The sequence below is a fragment of the Heliangelus exortis genome, chromosome 2 (assembly GCF_036169615.1).
Source record: "Heliangelus exortis chromosome 2, bHelExo1.hap1, whole genome shotgun sequence".
NCBI classification, from domain to species: domain Eukaryota; kingdom Metazoa; phylum Chordata; class Aves; order Apodiformes; family Trochilidae; genus Heliangelus; species Heliangelus exortis.
The window spans coordinates 60315072-60328767 of NC_092423.1; the positions used below are offsets into that span (position 1 = coordinate 60315072).

Consider the following 13696-nt stretch of genomic DNA (forward strand, 5'->3'; position numbering starts at 1 on the left):
AAATCAGTCAGCTAACAATTCCAGAAGCCACACTTTCAGAAGACAATCATAAAATCTGGTTTTTACGCTTACTGAAAATAATCTAAAAAAATAGCAAAACCAAAAAACAACCCTTTTGCTATGCAAATCAGGAAAACCAGAACTAGAATAAACTCATACAGACCTCCACTTCCAGTAATTGCATTTTCAACTAATATTGAATACTTTTAGATCTCACATAAAAATTAAAAACCTTCTCCTGGACTGCAACAATTGTGATATTGACAGCTGAGGTGGAAATTAAAAGCCCAGAGCAAGCAATCTGCAATAAAACTGTTGCAGCCACCACAAACAGGAAGTAATTACCGGAAGGCAAATGTTCACTGTCAAAAGGAAAACAAGGCCATCTTTTTAATACACTTGCATTTGTCCTTTTCCCCCCTTTTATTCTCAGATGTACATGCAGAATGTGCGTGGAAGCAACGAAAGAGCTGATCTTCAAAAATCACTCATCAAAGAATTGTACTATTTAAATGATTTATTAAAGGTCCTAAAACAAAGATCAAAAGGGTATATATCTAAGCATTTATACTCAGTTCCACATCACCTGATGACTAATTTGTAAAAGCACACAAGTCTTCACAACTGAAGCCAAAATCATTTGAGGATACCTTGATAAAATGCCACAAAGGGTATCAGCAGGAAGGCAGCAGGAGTTAAAAATGACCAAGCTCCATTAGAAGTGCTATTAAAAAATAATGGAATTTCCTTGTACTATGATTAAAAGTGTTATGCACAGGAGACTTTAGACACGAAGAGGAATATCAAAGCTTCTAGTTCATCAGTTGCTTTTCCTTATTATATCTTAATTGATTTACTATTACATTTACCTTAAAATGCCTCAAATCGAAAAACCAAGGATCACATTCAAAATGCTGTCACATTGATTTCCTTTATTTTTCATATTTCTCAGCCATCACAGGCCACTAATATCTGCTTTACCAATCCCTGCAAATAATGCCAGTCTATCTATACATAGTACTTGACCATGTTTTTTAAAACTGTAAATTTTCAAGTTGCTGGTAACTACTTAACTTCCATAGCAACAACCTACCTGTTAAATTTCATCCATTAATATTTACAGTGTGTATTACATTTTCATATACATGTGTAGCTAGTTACATGCATAAATGCATGTGTTCATACATTCTTTTCTTATCCTCTAGCATAGGGTTTAATAAACAAGGGTGTTTTTTACCAGGGTTCCCAGACTTTTTAAATAAGAATCAAGTAATAATGCTGATGGGTATTTCTTTTCCTTCTCTTAGACAATCATCAGGCTTTTTAGCAAAGCAGCCTCTTCCAATGATGCTTCCAGAATCAATAGATAATTCATTACTATCATGTATCTTGGGGCCTAATTGACACAGCATGTTAAGCAACATACTCAAGGGCAATAGAGTTTCTATATAGAGAGAAAAAAAAGAGAGGAATCTGATACCGCATATGGCCACCTTGCAGGATTTAGTGCCAGTCTATAAATTACATTTCTGTGAGGTTAATGTGAGTTGTGAGATTCACAGAGCAGAAAATGCAGCTTCTCAAGCTTGGCTTGAAGAAACAAAGAAACATTTATAAAGTAGAATAATTTAAGCAACATGAATACCCTAGCACTTTCAATTTTATAATTTTCTCTCACTTTTGCATTAAACATGAAATACAGTTATCATAATTGTTTGCAATTATTCTCAAGAACAAACATAGACAGTAGATTTTTTCTTACCTTATGATCATACGGATTGTATGAATGAAACAGCTGGGACAGATCCTTTGTTCTCTGTTTTTTCTGAAAAGTAATATTAATAAATACACTGTATAAGAAAAGTTGAAGGAAAAAAAGAAAGAGAGCACCTGATTTAAAAAGCTGTATGCAAGTACAAACACATTCCCTCCTTGCTTTGTTAGTGGAACTGTAACTATGAAGACCAGTGTATGCAGATTAAGGATATTAAATATCACAGGAAATAATTAACATATATATTAACGATGTTAAGAACATATCCTTAATAAATAATGAACAGGAATCTATGGAATATCAGTGGAATGTGTAAACAACCCAGATTTCGTTTAATTTTTGCACAATAAATCATAAATGTTTTAGAATACAAATAAAAAACCCCTGAAGATTAGGCTACAAACTTGCAAAGACTTGTCTACTATTGTAACATGTACATACAGTCCTGCTTTGTAGCAAATCAGGTTAACAGAAGTCCATTTAAAGAAGAATCATTTATTATTTTCCAATTTCTTTTGATGCTAATACTTTCATTGCCTTGGTTGTGGAAAAGTAATAGGTGGTATGCCACTTAATGCCAAGACAAAGGGAAAAAAACCTCCTTCTGTTAAGAGCAAAGTTCAAAGAGAAAACCTGCTTAATCCAGTTTCTACTTAAATCAATGAAAGACCTTTCAGTGATTTTAGCAGCTGTTAAATAGACTCTCAGCTGCATCCTATGGAGGGGAGGCAGGGAGAGGAGGAAAACACCCTCTATCCTTAATGCAGGAATGAGTCACAAATAAGTTCAAAGTTTTCTTAGGTCAAAATCACTGCTGACTTATCTCACTGGTCAGGAAGGCAGAACATTTTGTGTAGGGAATCATACAAAGGGGACACAACCACAAGACACTCTTTGCTTGTACTCTTCTATCATTATTGTTGTTGTCTTTAGCCATCATTTATCTAAAAGGAGTTTTCCAACTAAAATGGTAGGGTCTGTTCATGTTTCTACCTTGCTGAGAAATAGATAGACTGCAGTATTTATTTTAACTTCTGGAAACTATAGGATGATTTAGTAATTTTTGATTATGCAAAAGGAAATGTCTTTACTTTTTTAAAATTTTCAGTGAAATGTTCAGATGCAGTAACTTAAGTCAAAAAGTTCAAATTTAAATACTTAGTAAAATTTATGATAGCTAGATATTTCTCAGCCATATCAAGTTAATATTACTACTTCTGTGAGGTCCCTATCTATGTTTAATTATGACTACTAAAGAGTCAAAAAAACAATTTTTTTACTTCCTTAACCAAGAACAGAAAATTTTGTTTTCAGTGTAACAAGGTTACTTCTGTCAAAGATAATTCTATTCAATTACCACAGGTAACACTTAACGGGATATGTTTCTCTTAGTTTACTACAGGACTTTAAAACTAATGGAAAAGAGATTTCCTTTAGTATAGACTTTCTCAGAAATCTAACATGCCTTTTCAAAGAAAAGATTTTCCTTAGTAGTGGAACCTTACCCTCTAGCCCCATTAATACCTCTTATTTCCAATGGAAAAACAAAAAACAAACACTCAAACAAACCATCAGGTAGCACTACCAAAAAAATCAATCACCACCCCTATGATAAGTTGTTTCCTGGTAGTACAGTTACACACAGTGAAAGTGCTTAAAATACTTTAATAAAGATTTTGAGAACTGTGATAACAACTTGAAAAGAGTTATATAAATAATTATATATATAAAAATAATTATATGAAAGGGTTTATTATAACCTGAATTTAATGTAGAAACATGCAAGAAATAGAAAAAAAGCATTTTAGTTTGGAATCTAAATCCTAGCATTTTCTAGGAAAAACATCCCACTAAATCCAGGAAAAATCTAGTTCTTTCTTGGTTTTACCGAAGACTTTTTCTCTTGAATTAATTTTGACCACATACAAAGTGCTTTTAAGTATTTTATTTTTTCAATAACTTTAATAATACTCAATAAAACTATACAATAGAAACTCCACTATCCTTCACCCTCAGATTTTGGACAGAATGTTATTTACAGATGCAGCTAGGCATAATGAAGAATGAAAATGATTTCTCTAAGTCAACACTTCAGCATACTTTTACACTTTTTATTACAGGAAATTATAGTTTCTTTCCTACCTTTCCACAGAAGATAGATGCTTTGCTTTCTGTACAAAACCAAATGCTCCTGACTAAGGAAATGCTGGAATTTCATGACACTGAGGAACATGGAACGGAACTTCTAGAGACGCATATGAAAAAACGTTGCCCCAGGATGCCCTGTATGTGCATAGCTGATCTACATCTAAACAGCATTTGATTACCTTTTTAGGGATTCTGAATGCACAGAAACAAAAATGTGCTAACCACAGGGTTAAGGTTACTTAGTGCTAAATTTGTGTCTTTTTAGAACACCAACACTTTTAGAACACCAACCTCCAAAATATAAAACATTTCAAAACACAGAGAATAAGAAAAGGACAAATAATTCATGCTGCTATATTGGTAACCTCTTTAACTCCAACAGCAGGCATTAGCCTTTCTAATGGCAAGTTTTTCACGTGAAGAATAGGCAGAATTCCCTAGCTCACCTGTTAGCAGTGTAAAGCACACAGTAAAGCAGGCCTCTCCATCTCTAGACAGGACAGAGGAAAACAAGGACCCAAAATCTTCTATTTCCTTAGTCTCATTTTCTTGAGGTCTTAGTTTTAAAGGACACTGGTCACCTGAGATGCATATTACATGCTTAAGATATGGTAACAATAAGGGATTCTTTTAGAATACATCCAGAATTATCAACCAACAAAGGCAAGAGTTGGTGACCTTTTTGGTGTTCTTACTAATCAGTCTTGAGTGGTTTTTATCTAGGAATGAAAGACCTAAATTGCTCAATATGAAGCCATCACTGGTTTCACTTAGACTTTCAGTTTAAAAGGCTTATTTTCACCTTCAATGTTTTTAGTAATTCCAGCCTAATACTGCAACAGATCTACAAATTCTGCCATTTCCTTGAAAATGTCATCCCAAATATATTGTCAGCAAAGTTGTCCTGCCTTATATTTCTGCCTCCTTTCTGCCATCCTTCCAGTGTATGAGGATTCCTTCAGTAACAGAGATCTGTATCTGTTACTGCTCAAATATGTCTTTTTTCCCATGATCACAATGAATAGTTACAATTAAATGTTACAATTAATAATTGTCCTAAGGCAACCAGATGATTGTCTTCGATTTCTCTTCCCTCACCTACTGTCTTCTTTCCCTTTTCTCTTTTACGTGCTGCTGAACAGAATTAAAATAAAATTTTATTTTGCCACAGGAACCTTACTTAATTGGGAGCATATAAAAGATCTCACACTCTTGAGCATGGTAGCAAGGAACAGTGACACTGTTCTTTCAAGACATTCTGGAAAACCACATTAGCTTCCTGGATTACATAACATAGAGTTAAAACTACATTAAATGATGTGAGCCAGTGTAGAATCTAGCTGTAGCTCTGGTAACCTTCAGTGGAGGAATGAAGCAGCTTTGCAAGTATTTTCATAGTTTTCTTCCCTAGAAGTACCAAAAAAAAATGGTGCTCCAGGGTAATAAGATGCTTGAAAGAGCAAAAACCATGAGACTGGAGCTCTTTTCTGAAGTAGGATATCTGACGCATTTTGTGTTACGGCATTCTTGAACTTTTGTAACATGTTTTCTGAGCAAAAATAAAGCTGTCTTTCTTTTCTCCCACGTTACATCTATGATCTCAAAACTACAAAGGCCTTGGGTCGTTCCAAACTGCAAAGTTTTATAAAACAGAATGGACTTGGGAGCACTTTAGCTAAAGATAAAAACTGGCCAAATTAATCTCCAAAGAGTTACCTGGCACAACACCAGAGAGATGTATCAACTACTCCAAAGAAGGTGCATTTAAGACCCTTGCTGGGAGATTGACTCCATAAAGTCTGAAATCTATGTACCCATAACCACAGTACAGATACTAACCAGGCCACTGAAACTGCCATGTTATCAAAGTTTACAGATTGCTTTTTGTTCTGCAAAAAAGTTTTTTAAAAAGTGATCAGAAACCAGTGACCCATTCTCTTTGACCTTGAGTTATTGAGTGCATCACCTTAGAAATGATCCTGAAATGCTCCTTGTGCACCAGCCAGATTTCTTGATAAAATCATAACTGGTGTTCATTAAGCTCTTGCATTTGTGCCCTGTAAGGTCTGAAAAGGCAGAAGTGACAATACAGGCTAGACAACTTTTCTGCTTCCTATAGCTAACTCACCCCTACTGGTATTATTCCTCTCTCAGCACATTTATAACAAAGCATACAAAATCATTTGGGGACTAGCTACTCTTATTGACCTAATATACCTGAACTACTATATTAAAATAGTCTCATTGAGGTTTAACTACTAATACATGTGCATTTTGTTATCCAGCATTTTGTTGGACATATGGAAGAAAAGATTTTCTAATAATTTTTGATGCATACATGTAAAATGTCACTTAGTGTACCATGTGTTACATTCAGCAGTTTACCTTGAAGGTCCAGGATGGTGGGCATTTTTCCTAACTCCACTTAACAGCACAATTACAGATTCATAATTGATTCAAATTGTATACTCTTTAGTCTTTTGTATACTAAGTGATTCTTTCTAAAAATTTAGAACAAATTTTCACGAGTCTGTGTAATGCGTTTTTTATCTAACAGAGGAAAAAAAATGTATGCATCTTTACTAGTTGTATTAATCAAGAAAATTATCACAAACATTAAAGTAATAGTGTCTTCATGTTATGGCAAAAAATAATAATTTCTTAGCCTATTTTACATTTTAAGTAGAGATTCTAATTTATGGAAAAATACAAATATTTTCAAAAAACAGCATAAGATCTTCATGAGATCATTTGTCAACATATTAGAAATTAATTTATTGAAAGATCCATTTTCAGTTAAATTATGAGCATTGCAATTTTTTTCCTTTTTACTTCCTATGTAACTTCAGCAATATAATACAGATATTTCGAACTCACGTACTTCACAAATCTTATTAATTCTATTCCTTCTAGTACATTTCAGTTCTTTAATTTAGTTTAGGATTAACCTTCAAAACTCATTAATTTTGAGGACCCTTAAATTGGGTAGTTTGTAAATGCTCTGTCTCACTTCTGGTAGATTTTTCTTTCTGAAATTCATACTGAAATTTCATAACGTATATGAGCTGAGTATTTTCTAAGGATGCCCCTGTAACTGAATAGGAAGACTTTATCTGAACATGATTTTGTAGAACACAAGTATCCACCATAAGCTTGGCTTGGGGTATCAGTCATACTTCAAATGAGATTGACATTAAATCAGAAATTAAGTGATTGTTCATGAGGGATAGACTGATTTTGAATTTAGAGCTACTGGAATAATATAAACCAGAATGAACTGCAAACTATGTTTTAGTAATGAAATACAATTTATTTATATATGTTAACCCCAGGACATATATGGGCTTACACATAAACCCAGGACTGACCTGTCTGCAGTACACTCTTATCCTTTTTATAATCTAGTGATTTTAGTGATTTATTGCACACCTATAACCTTAATCTTGAAACCACCAGTTTTTCCAGCATCCCAGAAAGAACAAAAAGAGCAGAAGAGAAGCAGTCAGGAAGGTACAGTGGTACACAAATTGAGCAATAAACAGCTCTTAAGCACTTACTGTGGGAGAGATCACTCATCTACCCACAACATACAAATTCACTTGACCCACAAAAATGGCCCTATTTTACTTTAATCTAGTATTTAGTCCTCCACTCCGAGTTTTTCAGCAGTTCCAAGTTCCACATGGATTTCCAGCCCAGTGACTGGAGGTGGAGGCACAGCAATAAAACAGGGGGAGATACATGTTTCAAAGCACCCAGTGGCTTGATTAACTGTGATGAATTTAAAGGAGTATGCTTGGGTTATCAAAGACAGATGAAGTTCAGGAAAGGGTCACCAAGAATCCAACTCAGAATATGTCACTGTCCTTTTCTTCCAAAGCCCATGTTATGGGCCACTATAAACGTCACAGGATTTGCAAGAAATGGACAAGTTTAGTCACCTCCACATACACTACAAAACAGTGAAGTAAAATGCACATTAAAAACTTTAAATACAAACTGCAGATTTAAAAAAATAAGAGAATTATATTCATAATTCAGCCGAAGTTTTAAAAAAAGAAAGAAATTTTGAACTGCACCTACAACAGAGGAAAATTTTGTTCCCGGAGTCTAAAATAACAGTTTTAACTTACTCAACCAGAGTCTATTTATGCTAGGCGACAAAGACAGTAAAGTAGCAAATCTTAAATTATTTCAGTAACATAATTAGTATTAGACCCAGAAAGGTTCTTAATTTGCTTTCTCTGTTAAGTCACAAACTAGTATTCTAAACCATGTTCTAATTTGAGGAAGTTCAGAATTGCTGAAGTCAAAAGGGTTGGTTTTGTTTTGGTTTTTGTTTGTTTGTTTGTTTGTTTGTTTCAAAAAAAACTAATAGATTTTTCTGTTCTGCTGCATATATCCAATTTCAGGGATTCAGTTATGGGCAATACTCCCTTTTGTCTACAACTGCTGGCACAGTTTCCAGCTCTGAGCAGACTGGCTCATAAAGTGTATTAACATTTTGAACTAAAAAAGAGAAATAGTTCCAATAGTCCAGTAGTAGAAAGAGTTCCAGAAGTTACCTAACTGGATTTCACATGAAAGTTACAAAAAGACACAGTTAAAACTTATTCCATGATTCTTCCACTTTACCATAAGATGATAAAGAGGACAGAAGAATAAAGAATACATAAACATTACACCCAGTTGTCACAAAGGTCCCTTCCATACAAGTTTGTGTGAATGGGTTCTAAAGATACCTATGGATTTGGATAGAGCTCTAGCAGAAGCCAAAGATGGTAACATTACTTGCTGAAAATGTAGCATACAAAATTCTCTTCCAAGGACTACTAAGCTCTGAAGACAAGCACTCACAGTTAATCTGCAATAACTAATAAACTCAGGACACCAACAGCCTGTTCTGTTTGCTCAAGGCTGTTATGATCAACAACAAACTCACACCACATCCAAAAGGGTGGAGATTCCTATAAGCAGATGAAGACTGCAGGATTACATTTCTACCTGGAGGAACAAGAACCCTCTGAGGGGCTTTACAAACACCCACACTGGAGCTACAGGTGAGTAAATGCCAGTGACTGAATGAATCTGTTTTGAAAATAGTTACCTGCTTTTAACATTAATGGTTTGGTTCTACTAATAACGTCAGCTTAATCAGTAAAAGGTGTTTGAAGAAATTTTTTGTTTCTCTCTGCATCACTCCAGTTTCCTATCAGGGAAGAGAGAATTCACAAAACGTCCTAAAACTTCCTGTAAGACTCTTAACTTCAAATCCCCAATCAGGGTACATAATTCATAGTCACTGGTACAGGAAGAAAATGCACAATTTTCAGCTTTTATTGCCCTCATCACGTCTCTTACTGATTCAATCCTAGTAATTAATGGTAGAAGCTTCCAATATACTCCATGTATGGGTGTATTCATGCAGTCTGTTGGGGGATTTGAATGTAACAGAAGTAAAACAAAGATATGCATTGAATTTAGCTTGATTTCATTATATATAAATAGCTCTTGAAAAAACATGTTATAATTCTGAAACTTTCAATGAACTAAGTTTATGTAACAAGTACAGAACAGTATTCTGCAATTTTAGAAACAAGTGCCATGGATGCAAAGCTATACAAGCCTCCAAAAACACCTGAAAAAAGCTCCATTACATCACTAAACTATTTTCACAGAATTCCATTTAAATTTTTTTTTTTATTTCTGAATTTTCTGAAGAAAAAGATTTATAATGTCAGGAGGAATTAAGCTGAGATGCTGATCACATATATTTATACTGGAAGTAAAAATTGTTTTCTCCCTTAAAATCAAAGATTATCCCTCCTTATCTGTAAACAGAACCTTCCTTCCCTTCTATTCAGTGCAGGTTTCGAGATGGACTCACGTGGGAAGGAGGATTGGTAATGAATGTGTATGGCCACTACAAATTTTACAGGATTACACCTTTCTGAAAGCAATTTTTTTATATTGGATGGTCAACATGTGGACTGTACATGGCTACAAGTGTAAACCCCCAAAATTATGCATTAGTGGTGCTTTCAGAACCCTTGCAGATTTGGTTACTACTTCAGGCTTGACTGTGACATTTTGAAAAAAACAGTCTTGCATCCATTTGGCCTCTATTCTCCACATTTTATTTTTCAGTGTCCATTAATTCTTTTCCTTAACAACATAGTCTAGCTGAACCCATAGTTGTACACTTACTTTAAGATGCTCAATTTTTCAAATCGAATTTGTATAAAGTTCACATGGAAGCTCTTGGTAACTTTCATTCCAATCAGTTTCTGCTGTAATAAAACAGCAAAAAAATAAAAAAGGAAAAAAAAAAAAAACCAAAAAACTAGAATACCAACTTGGTTTTCCAAGTGTATTTCCACTCTAGCTTTGAATTTTGACTTGCTTTCACAAGCAAGACAGTCATGCTCCTTGAAAGTGTAATACTTCTATTTTACCAGGTGCCTAAAGTACACCAGTGCAAGATTTAAGAGCCATGGCTCCAGGCTAGAGTAAAAATATTCTTGTCCTTTCTCAGGTGTCTGAACCTGCACAACCCAGCTGTGACTGCAATTTGACTCATTCCCCAGATTCAGCTGTGAACTCAAATTTCAGCAGCTCCACAGGCAGTTCATTTATAGCTTTCCAAAAGGGTACAACCTATTTTAAAATAAGCTGTCTCCCACAACAAAACAGATTTTCATTTCAACACCTGATCAAATAACATTAAGTGGTTTGAACTTGAGCTGAATCTAAGTCTAAAATAAAACTGTCTTTACACTTATGTAAAATTCCATTTAGTAGCTTTGCTTAACCACAAAAAAACTATTCACAGGTGTCTCGGTTTAGTGGTCAGGGAACCAAAACCCAGAGAACAGAATTGCTCTCTTTTACTCCACCCTCCTAGGGGAAGATGAAAGGGGAGTAAAGAAGAGAGACTTAAGGGTTGGAAGTTAAAACTAGGAGAGGTTTACTGGAACATGGGAGGGACAGTGACATGTGGGATAAAGAATAAATACACAAAGACATACAAAATCCAATCTTGGTGATCACTGATTTAAGTGTCCAAGGGGCTCTTGTGGCAGGGCTGACTTGGGAAAGGTTCCACTGCTCTTCCCAGAACCCTATGGATTCAGATACTACAGAGCATGTGGCCACCTGATGAGGTATCAGGAGTTCCTCTCCAAGACCTCCCAGCACAGCCCAGCAGCAAGGATGAAGGGAGAGGGAAGGGGCCAGGGTTCTGCTCTGCCTGGCTTCTGTAGGGTATGGAGGGAGGGAATACTGACCCCTCTCTGTTCCACCCCTCCTGGGTCCCTCAGGGTCCTAAACACCCTCTGTCTAGGGCCGTGTACTGGTAACCACAAAATTAGCCTGTGCTCCCTCAAAACCTAACAGGGAATTACTTTCTTTTGAATTCATCACACAAACTCCCAGTTCTGGCTGCACGCCAAATGGTGACCACTCTGGTAGATTTAAAGGTAGAGGATAAGAAGTCAAATGTTTTGACCATCTTCAAAAAGGAAAAAGGAGGAACTAGGCTGTCAGAGGTCACTCAGTTTACATAGTTCCTGGAAAAACAGGGAGGGAAATATGCAAAACTCTTTCTAAGAATCCAGAAAATAATAAAAAGAGCAAATGCTGATTTGCCACTATTAGCTATATCAATCAAAAAGAATCCCATCAGAGAATAACTGGGCTTGTAGATAGGAGACATCATAGCTATACTGATGGTTTGTAAAGCTTTCTACAGTATGTCAAATAAAAACTGTAAGGAAACATGGCGTAAATAAAACTAAGAGAGAAAGTACAAAATTTGCTGAAAAATGTTAAATTGGAATACTTGAGTAGCTCACTGCCAAATATGAAGGATTATATATTTATTTTTCATAATGGTCTGCCTTCCCCTACAGCTTTTACTTTTCAATTCTCTGATCCCAAACTTGCCATAAAAATCTTCACTCAGGTCTTTATTCTGGCAAGTAGCAAGTAGTAAATAAAAGCATACTGCTGAAAAAACAAAGAGTTGTACAGAGGTTCAGCAGCCAAACTCAGACATTAATCAGTTTTGGTTTCTCTAACATATGAAGTACATTCTGCACGTTACGCCCTGAATTATCACATGTGCTGGGGGAAGGCTGCCAGGGGCCAAGCATCTTTCACAGACCAGAAGTAGTTATCACAGCTGCACCTAATTCCTGGGGCATGTAAAACCAGTTAGTCACAGCACTTAATAAGGGAGCTTAGTGGTAGTGATGGTAGACCAGAGTAGCAGCACTGTTGAATAAACATCATTGTTCCTTTTCCTGCTAACATTTTGTTTCCTTTTCCCCCACCTCCTGATCAGTCCAGCTCTCCCTACTTTTAGAAGAAGAATAGAATCATAGAATCATAGAATTGGCTGGGTTGGAAGGGACCTCAGAGATCAAGTCCAACCCTTGATCCACTACCACTGCAATATGCCTACGTATTCCCATGGCCACTACTAAGCTAAGGCAAGAACTATTACTGATTCTGCTATTAGAAACAAAGGAGATGATCCCGTCTTCCTGGGCACTTAAACCACATTAAATAATCAACACCATCCTAGGTTTCATTCTCTCACCTGCGAGTGCTTAACAGTGCAATTGGTTCTCTTGTATAGCACAGAGTACATGAAACTCTTAGAAAATTATTTCTAAATCCATCCCAGACAGTACATGGATTCTTCCTTTGCCCTAATTCTGACCCTGGCTTCCCTAGGCATGTTGTCTCACATCACTATCCACAAATGTCTGAAACACATGATAAAAGGCAAGAGTGGCTCAATTGCCACCTTTCCTTACTGCCTACTAAATGGGGAGCTTACTAGTCTTCTCTTTCATGGTACTACTTCAGGTGTGCTTCCCTTCCTTTAGAGTTGTGAACGGAGTAAAAGGTGTCTCTTGCACAAGCACTGCTACTCCAGTTGCTGTCCTGCTGCTTGGAGTTAAAATTGCTGAGGGAGAGGACAGTGAATATTGCCTGATGCAGGACTGTGGGTGTTTCTCAATCTGCCAGGGACAGTTTGGTGACAATTATCTAGTTTGACTAGGTAGGAGCACATGAGCTACCTCAGAAGATTCAGTTCTTTGTGCTTAGAGATTCAGAACTACATACCTGTATCCACCCAGCAAAGGAGGAATTACACATCATACTGTATCTACTGGTACCCAAGAATACCTATTTCTAGTGCCCTGAAGAATTTTAATTGGTGATGGGAGATACAGGGAACTTGCAGCCCCTCAGTCATGAAAAAGTGTCAGGAAACTTCTTGAAGACTCTTCAAGAGTAAAGCAAAAAGCAGATCAATTTAGGAAAAATAAGTAGTTATCATAGAATAAAAGAAAAAAACTGCAAGATTGTTGGTTTGCTCCCACAGAAATGGTCAAATACAACTTGCCTGGATGACAATTCTGAGAAGGTGCACATGGCATTATGCTATGATTATAGAAAAAAATCTCTTAATTATATACTGCTCCTATCTACCCGTAAGTCCCCAGAAAAGTAACAGCTACACTGAAAAAAATAGAAGACAGAGAAATTAAAATTATCAAGAACATAAGGTGTTAAAATTCCTTAATTTTAAAGAAGAAGAGTAATTCTTACACATAGAATTAATGCATTCTGATCCTTGGCAGTGCTGCTAAATATAAAATCCCTATCAGACTAATTCATGTTCCCTTATATTGCTTACTAAAATATTTATCTGATTAGAATCTATAATTTGAGTTCCACAATTATCAGTACCATTACTTT

General features: G+C 35.8%; 1 protein-coding gene across 5 annotated transcripts in view; it reads right to left on the reverse strand.

The window, feature by feature from the left end:
* CDKAL1 (CDKAL1 threonylcarbamoyladenosine tRNA methylthiotransferase) overlaps positions 1–13696 on the reverse strand; it is a 384171-nt gene that overhangs the window by 88306 nt on the left and 282169 nt on the right. For all 5 annotated transcript variants that reach the window (XM_071736322.1, XM_071736325.1, XM_071736324.1 and 2 more), the window contains one exon: positions 1763–1825. In XM_071736322.1, the coding sequence (XP_071592423.1) occupies positions 1763–1825 (63 nt within the window). The remainder of the gene's footprint in view (positions 1–1762; positions 1826–13696) is intronic.